Source organism: Penaeus monodon, chromosome 17 (assembly GCF_015228065.2).
Source record: "Penaeus monodon isolate SGIC_2016 chromosome 17, NSTDA_Pmon_1, whole genome shotgun sequence".
In the NCBI taxonomy this organism is placed as follows: domain Eukaryota; kingdom Metazoa; phylum Arthropoda; class Malacostraca; order Decapoda; family Penaeidae; genus Penaeus; species Penaeus monodon.
In genome coordinates this window covers 13,667,345-13,677,515 of record NC_051402.1, presented here as the reverse complement: position 1 = coordinate 13,677,515, position 10,171 = coordinate 13,667,345, and the positions used below count along the sequence as shown (strand labels likewise).

At 26.0% G+C, this 10,171-nt stretch overlaps 1 protein-coding gene across 1 annotated transcript; it reads right to left on the bottom strand.

The window, feature by feature from the left end:
* Positions 1-1,972: 1,972 nt before the first annotated feature.
* Positions 1,973-6,675, bottom strand: LOC119583261. The gene is made up of 6 exons (XM_037931734.1): positions 6,670-6,675; positions 5,781-5,897; positions 5,400-5,549; positions 4,585-4,680; positions 2,267-2,400; positions 1,973-2,015 (listed from the first exon to the last, which is right to left on the bottom strand). The coding sequence occupies exons 1-6, from the start codon at positions 6,673-6,675 to the stop codon at positions 1,973-1,975; spliced, it is 546 nt and encodes a 181-aa protein (XP_037787662.1).
* Between the last annotated feature and the right edge of the window lie 3,496 nt (positions 6,676-10,171).

The following is a 10,171-nucleotide window of genomic DNA, read 5'->3' as shown; positions in this document are numbered from 1 at the left end:
ATTAAATTTTTTTTATTATTATTTTATTATTATTTTATTAATTATTATTATTATTATTTTTTATTATTATTAAATTTTTATTATTTTTTATTTAAATTTTTTTATCATTAATATTTTTATTATTATTGTTATTATTATTATCATTTTTATCATTATTATTATTTTATTATTATTTTTATTTTATTATTATTATTACTGTTTTATTTTTTTTATTATTTTAATTACATTATGATTTTAATTATGATATATATGTATGTTTAAGATATATCGAAAAAGGGCAAAAAACGTTTTTGTATTGTGAAGGTATCTTCTCATTTATACTTTTTTTAATTTGTTTAACAGGAATCGATTATATATGATTATATGTATTATAGTATATGCTTAATATATTATATTATATATTATATATATATTTATAATATAATATATATATATATATATATATATATATAAATATTATATATATAATATTTATATATGTATATAAATGCAATAATTAAATGCACATATATATATATTATTAATATTTATTAAAATTTAATATATAATATATATATATAAATTTTAATTTTTTTTTTTCTTTTCTCTTTTTTTCTTTTTTTTTATATATTAATATATATATATATATATAATATTATTAATATATAATATATATATATTTTATATATAAAATATATATTATATATTTATTATATATATTATATATATATATATATAAAATATATATATATATATATTAAATTTTAAAATATATTTTATATATATATATATATAAAATTTTATATATATATATAAAAGAAAGAAAAAAAGAAAAAGAAGAAAAAAATTAATTTTTTTATTATAATTATATATAATAATTTATATATAAATATTATAATATATTTTCATTTTAATAGTGCATTTATATACATATAATACATATATTATTTATAATTATATATATATAATATTAATTATTATTATATATATATATATAAAATTTTATAATATTTTAAATATACAATATATAAGCATATACATTAATACATATATGAATGATATTTGAAAACGATTCAGTTAACAAAAATTAAAAAGTATGAATGGAATGAAACCTTCACAATACAAAAGACGATTTGACCGGTTTCGATTTTTTTCACAACATATATTCATAATTATAATCATAATATAATTTAATAAAAAAAAAATAATAAAAGTAATAATAAAAAAAAATAAAAATAATAATAATAATAATAATAATAATAATAATATAATAATAATAATAATAATAATAATAAATAATATAATAGTAATAATAATAACTAAATAATAATAAAAAGAGTAATAATAACCGTTATGATAATATAATGATAATGATGATAATGATAATAATAATGATAAGAATAAGAATAGTTGACGATAATGTTTGCGATGGTCGATAAGGATGATAAAAAGGAAAAATAACACTGATAAAACTAAAACGATAATAATGATATGAGACTAATAGTAATGACGTAACACAGAACAAAAAAATAATAATAATAACCAGGAGAAAAATTGCTTTTACCTGCAGCAATGCACGAGACACCTGATCCAAACGAGCGATTATGTGTACATCAATAACAAGTTATAGCAGAGAAACTTGTAATAAAGAACACTCACAACACAAATGTAGTGGTCTTTATGGCGAGACATCATTGTCATAAATGCCAGCTGACATACACAGACGGGAATGAGGGCAACGGGTATTAAATATTCAACAAAGAGGGATGTACATAAATCCTATACGATATACCTTTTATAAAGCCTTCCGGATTTTGTTTTTCATCTCTCTGTTTAATGTTATAACTTTTGCTCTTATTATACTATACTATGATTTATATTTACGCTGATTGTATTTATGGTTACTATAATTATGGGCATTATAATAATAGCAATAAAAATAAATTGAATATTTCTAAAACTCTAGGAAGGAGGGTACACAGATACGGGGGATCTAGTAATTAATTCCTAGGGTGATATGCCTCCTATAGAACCATCTATAGATAAAGACAATCACAAATCAAACAAATACAACAAAAAAAACTGTGCACATGTCTTACATTTTTTGCATCCAGGCTTATTGGGGTTAGAGTAGAAATGATAAACAAATATAAATACAAATCCTTCGGAGCTTGTACAGCATACACTCTTACACCCAAATTACGAATCCATACTTAGTCTTACCATACAGGCACACCGGATTTAATGTCGTAATCAGACACTTTAAGAACCGTTTCGAGATACCCACCCTGTAATAACATGAAGGACCACTGATGAAGGCCTGGCATTAGCTGGGACGCAGGTGTAAATTACCAGAACTTCCTGTTGCTTACACCTGTTAGGCAGGAGTTCACTCTCACCTCGCGACTTAAAACAGTTAACCTGTACGTGAGAGATTATATTTAACTGCTTTCTTTAAGCCTCATGATAATGAAGGAGGAATAATGATTGATGATGATGGTGATAATAAACAATAAATAATAATAATAATAATAATAATATAATAATAATAATAATAATAATAATAATAATAGTAAACAACAACAACAACACAAAAAAAAAAAAAAAAAAAAAAAAAAAAAAAAAAAAAAAAATAATAATAATAATAATGATAATACATGCTTTACCATGAAATAATACTAATAATTTATAAAAAATGCTAATGATAATGATAAATCATCATTATCATTATCATTTATTATCATCATCATCATCATTATTACTGTATTATTACATTTTTTTTATCATTATCATATCATTATTATAATTAAAAATAAGGGACAGTAACAATCTACCATAATAGAAATGATGACAGGAACTTGTAATGATAAGTAATGCTGAAAAAAAATGATAATGATAATAATAAATAATCCCTATAACAAGGATTCAGATAATGATATAATTCTCACTTTATTATTATTATTACTAACATTAATATTGAAAATGTACCAAAGTTACTTATAATGGGACAATGAGAATAGTAATTATTAATAATTATATGATAATAACAATAATAATAAAAAAAATAACTACTACTACTAATTATTATTATAATGCTGTTGTTGTTTTTACCATGATAATGATGACAATAACAATGAAAATAAAAATAATAATTTAAAGGAAATAAACATTTAATGATGCAATTAATTTTAAAAAAATACTCAGAATACTTATGATAGTAAAAAAATAATACCTTAATAACAATCTTAATAATAACAATTGATTTAGTGATACTATAGTAATGAACAATAATGCTGACAATTATGATATAAGTTCTAATAGGGGCAATAATAAAAATTATAATAATAATAATTATTATTATTATTATTATTATATTATTATTGTTATTGTTAGTTTTATTATTATTATGATACTATTTGATAATTATTCATTACGGATTTTTATAGTACTGACATTTAATTGTAATAACGATAATGATAATAATAACAATAATAATATAATAATGATATAACAATAATTGATGATAATAATGATAATCGATAGTGATGCTGCTGCTGCTGCTGCGCTGCTGATGCTGATGATGATGATGATGATGATGATGATGATGATGATGATGATTGATGGTGGTGGTGATGAGATGATGATGATGATGATGATGATGATGATGATGATGATGATGATGATGATTATGATGGTGGTGGTGATATGAGATAACATTACTGAGAATAATGCTGCTATTGAAGTATAAGAAACATCATCAAAAGTAATTTAGAATTAATGATACTTACGTTTAATTATATGATTAATTATAAGACATTCTGAATGGACGAATAACCAATAAGAATGTTATAATAAGATCACCTTTTTCATATTCCATTTTCGAGTTTATCTTATTGGTATTATTATTATTTCGCATATTATTACTACTATTATAATTATTATTCAATTATCATTATTATTATTATTATTATCATTATTATTATTATTACTTACTTATTATTATTATTGTCAATATTATGATTATTATTATTATATTATTATTATTATCAACAATATCATAGGATAATATATACTGTTATTTTTTTATCTTTTATTTTATTATTGTCATTATCATTATGATCATCGTCGTCATCACGATTATTATTATTATATTATATGATAGTATTATGAGTGGTTTATATTATTATTATTATCATTATTATTATTATTAATGCCATTGTTAACATTACTATTATCATTATTGTTATTATCCTATTATCATTATTTTGATTGATATTCTTTTTATCATTATCATCAGTATCACCATTTGTATTACCATTATCATTGTTTGGTTTAATATAGCCTAAACGTGTATTGTTTTAATTCAAAGGAAATGCCAAGATGTTGCATTGATCGGGAGAGAGAGAAGCGTAGAAAGTACACAATGAACAAAAAAAAGTCAATCTGAAATCATCATATACAAGTCGTTAACGAGTGAAGGAATCACAGCTACAGCATCGCTATAAGAAAAGGAATCATGTGCAGGTCGTATAAGAAAAGGATCAGGTGCAGCTAGCTATAAGGAAAGGAATTCAAATAAGAAAGGGGAATCCGATCCCATTGCACCTTCCTCTGCGGAAGCTCGATCGGTACAGTTACTCTCTGGATGCTGGAGTTCTTGTTCTCCTTTTTCTTTCGGGTCACCGAACAGGTCACGAGGCACTAGAATTCAGGAAGGAATGCCTTTAATCTTCGCCAGTTGGAAGCAACGAAAGCTGGTGATTCTCCCTCGCTATCCTCCGTTCTTCTGTGTCTCACTGTGTTTCTCTTTCTGTAAGGCGGTCTCTCTTTGTTTGCCTCTCTTTTCCTTCCTCATTCCCTTGCTCGTCGTCTCTCTTTGCAGTCTATGTGTATCCTATCTCTCTGTTGTATCTCTCTCTCTCTCTCTCTCTCTCCTCTCTATCTCTCTCTCTCTTCTCTCTCTCTCTTCTCTCTTCTCTCTCTCCTTTACAAAATTCTCATACTTCGTCCATGTCAGCTGTGGCCTTTCTCTGACATTATCTGCAATCCTCTTATGTTATTATCCTTCCCCCCCCCCCGTTTTCCCTTCTCCTTTCCGCAGACGCATACACACACACCCACACCCACACACCTCTCTCGTGGGGGTTTTGCTTGCTCACTAAAAGCCTTATGCTTTATTCCTTGTGCATCCATATGTAAGAGAGAGAGAGAGGGAGACAGAAATAGAGACAGAGACAGACAGAGAGAGTAAGAGTGAGAGGAGAAAAAAAGGGAGGGAGAGAAAGAAAAAAAAAGTAGCAGACTGAGCAGAGAGATAAATAAGACGGACAGAGAGACCACACAGACGGAAAAAAACTTTTTGTATCTGTGGTAACGCAGAAGGAAAGTCAAAGCAGTGTATGGATATACGCTAATAGCACCTTCGATTTCGAATCATAGTTGATCATCTCGAACTCGTGATACAGAACAAGAAGTGGGCGGGATGCGTAGTTCTCAGACGAGCATAACAACGTCACGTCAATGCCTTCTTGGGCGTACATGTCCGGCCCGCCAGTGATGTGTGATACCGGCTCTGTGTGGAGGAATCAGGGGAAAAAAAACAAATAAAACAAATAAAAAGTAATAATAAATATATATATAATATATAAAATAAGTAAATTAGATAAACGTAATATGGTTTAAGATGTTATGCAGGCCTGTCCTAAAAAGTTACTGATGTGCCATACATTTAGAATTAATAAAGTAGATCTAGTAATATAAGTCAGTTCATGCATAAAACAGATAGATATTTTTTTACTAACCTGATGACCATGAGTGTTGGTTAGTATTCCCATAGGCGGATGTGTAGATAACTGACACTCATAAACGCCTGAATCTCTTGTCTGAACGTATTTAATATTGCAAGTCCATTTTTTTCCCTGGTGGCGGGAGAAAAACGTATTCTAAAAACTGCCTATATTATGTATATATTATAATATATATAATATATATATATATATTTCTATATATATATATATATATTATATATATATATATAATATACTATATATATATATATGTATATATATATATATATATATATATATATATATATAATATATATAATATATATATATATATATATATATATATAATATATATATATATATATATATATACCCCCTATATATATATATATATATATATATATATATTATATATATATATATATATATATATATATATGATATATATAGATATATATATATATCTAATATATATATATATATATATAATATATATATATATATATATATATATATATAATATCTATATATATATAATATATATATATATAATATATTATATATACTATATTTATATATATATTATATATATATATGTATAATTATATATAATATATACATTTATATATATAAGATATATATATCTATAATATATAGATATATATATTATATATATATTATATATATACCTATATATATATACACTTTTATATATATATATATATATATATATATATATATATATAATATATTATATTATATATACATATATAGGCAGTTTAGAAATACGTTATTCTCGCACAGGGATGGGACGTTGCATATTAAATTACGTTCAGACAAGAGATTCAGGCCGTTTATGAGTGTCAGTTATCTACACAATCACGCTATGCGAATACTAACAAACACTCATGGTCATAGGGTAGTATAAAAAAAAATAAATCCGATCTGTTTTATGCAATGAACATGCTTATATTACTAGATCATTACTTATTAATTCTAAATGTATGGCACAAATCAGTACTTTTTAGACAGGCGGCATAAACATATAAAACCATATTTACGTTATCTATGAACTTATTTATATATATATATTATATTTATTATTATTTTATTTGTTTATTTGTTTTTTTCCCCGATTCCTCCACACAGAGCCGGAGCACACATCACGGCGGGGCCGGACCTGTACGCCCAAGAAGGCAGAGTGGACGTGACGTTGTTATGTCGTCCTGAAGAACCTACGCAAGATCCCGCCCCCCACTTATGTGTTCTGGTATCAGAGTTCGAGATGATCAACTATGATGCTAATCGAAGGGTGACTATTAGCGTATATCCCATTCACTCTTGACTTTCCGTCGCGTAACACAGATACAAAAGATTTTTTTTCCGTCCTCCGTGGTTGTCTCTCTGTCCGTTGATTTATCTCTCTTTCAGTCTGTACTTTTTTTTCTTTTCTCCCTCACTTTTTTCTCTCTCACTCTACTCTCTCTGTCTGTCTCTGTCTCTATGTCTGTCTCTATTTCTTTCTCTTACATGAATGATGCACCCAAGGAAAAATAATAAAAAAAGCATAAGGCTTTTAGTGAGCAAGCAAAACCACAACGGAGAGAGGTGTGTGGGTGTGTGTGGTGTATGCGTTCTGCCGGAAAGGAGAAGGGAACACGGAGGATAATAAAAATAAGAGGATTGCAGATAATGTCAGAGAAAAGGCACAGACTGACATGGACGAAGTATTGAGAATTTTGGAAAGGAGAGAGAGAGAGAGAGAGAGAGAGAGAGAGAGGAGATCGAGGAGGGGTAGACAGCCGGAGATTCTTAGAGACTCGGAGGGAGAGAGGAGACAGAAGAGAGATTGTAGATGGAAGAGATAGAGAGAGAGAAGGAGAGAGAGAAGAGAGAGACGAAGAGAGAGAGAGAGACAGACAGCGAGGAGAGATACACATAGACATCGGCAAAGAGAGAAGACGAGCAAGGGAAGAGGAAAGGAAAAAGAGAGGCAAAACAAAGTAGAGACGACTTACAGAAAGAGAAACACAGTGAGACACAGAAGAAAAGGGAGAGAGGAGAGCGATGGGAGAAATCACCAGCTTTCGTTTCTTCCAACTGGCAGAGATAACAGGCATTCTTCCTGCATTGAGTGCCTCGTGGCCCGGGGATCGGTGACCCGAAAGAAAATGGAGAACAAGAACCTCACGCATTACGCGAGAGTAACTGTACCGATCGAGTTTCCGTCAGAGGGAAGTGCACGTGGATCGGATTCCCTTTCTTATATTGATCCTTTCCTTATAGCGAGCTGCACCTGATTCCTTTTCTTATATCGACCTGCCCACCTGATTCCTTTTCTTATAGCGAGCTGTACGCTGATTCCTTCACTCGTTAACGACTTGTATATATTGATTTCAGAATTGACTTTTTTTTTTCATTGTGTACTTTCTACGCTTCTCTCTCTCCGATCAATGCACATCTTGGCATGTCTTTGAATTAAAAAACAATACACGTTTAGGCTATATAAACACAACAAATGATAATGGAATACAAATGGTGATAATGATGATAATGATAAAAAGATATCAATTAAAAAATAATGATACTAATGATTAATAACAATAATGATAATAGAATGTTAACAATGGCATTTAAAATAATAATAATGATAATAATAATAATAATAATAATAATAATAATAATTAATAATAAAAAATAATAATCGTGATGACGACGATTGTCAAAGATAATGACAATAATAGAAAATAAAAGATAAAAAAAATAACAGTAATAATAATTATCCTTATGAATTGTTGTAATAATAATAATAATAATAATAATAATAATAATAGTGACAATAATAATAATATAATAATAATAATAATAATGATAATGAATAATATACATAAATGATAACTAATAATAATAATAATAAGTAGTATAATAAGGCGATACGTAATAAAATAAACAATAAGAATAACTCGAAAAAATAGGAAATAATGACAAAGGTGATCTTATTATAAAACATTATTATTGGATTCGTCATTCAGAATGCTTATAATGTATCATATAATTAAACGAAGTATCATTATTACTAATATTACTTTTGATGATGTTCTTATACTTCATAATCATCATTATTCTCATAATGTATCATCATAATCACCACCACCAATCATCATCATCATCATCATCATCATCATCATCATCATCATCATCATCATCAGCATCAGCTCCGCAGCAGCAGCAGCAGCCCATCATAATCATTATCAATTATTTACATCATTATTGTTATATCATGTATTATATTATTATTGATTATTATCATTATCGTTATTACAATAATGTCAGTAACTATAAAAATAAGTAAATGAAATATCAAATAGAATAATAATACTAATGAATAATAATAAACAAAACAATAATATAATAATAATAATAATAATAATAATTTACTTTTATTATATTAAGTATGGGCCTATTATAACTTATTATCATAATTGTCCCACGCCATTATTTGATCATTACTATTCCCATAGCTATACATAATCATTGTTATTATTAAGATGTTATTAATGGGTAGAACTTTTTTTACTATCATCAGTCTTCTGAGGTATTTTTTTAAAATTAATTTCATCATTAAATTTTTAATTTTCTTTAAATTGATTATTTTTATTTTCATTGTATTGTCATCATTATCATGGGTAACAACAAACAACAGCAATTATAATAAATAATTAGTAGTAACGTAGTTATTTTTATTATTTATTATTGTTATTATCAGTAAATAATTATTATTATAATTAATATTATCGTGTCATTATAAGTACTTTGGTAACATTTCAATATTAATGTTTAGTAATAATAATAATGAAAGTGAAATTATTATTATTATCATTATCCTTGTTATATGGATATTATTATAATCATTATCATTTTTTTCAGGCATTACTATCATGAAAAGTTCTGTCATCATTCTATATTTGGTAAGGAATTGTTACTGTCATTATTTTTTAATTATAATAATGATAATATAATGATAAAACAAAATGTAATAATAACAAAATTAATAATGATGATGATGATGATAATGAAAATGATAATGATTAAGGATGATTAGCATTATCATTATCATTTTATAATTATTAGTATTTATTCATTGTAAGCTATTATTATCATTAGTTATTATTATTATTTTTTTTTTTTTTTTTTTTTTTTTTTTTTTTTTTTTTTTTGTTGTGTTGTTGTTGTTACTATTATGATTATTATATTATTTATTATTTATTATTATATTATTATTATATTATTTATTATTTTTCTTATCACCATCATCATCATCATTATTCCTCTCATTACATGAGGCGTAAAAGCAGTTAAATATAATATCTCACGTAACAGGTAAATGTTTTTAAGTCGCGGAGGTG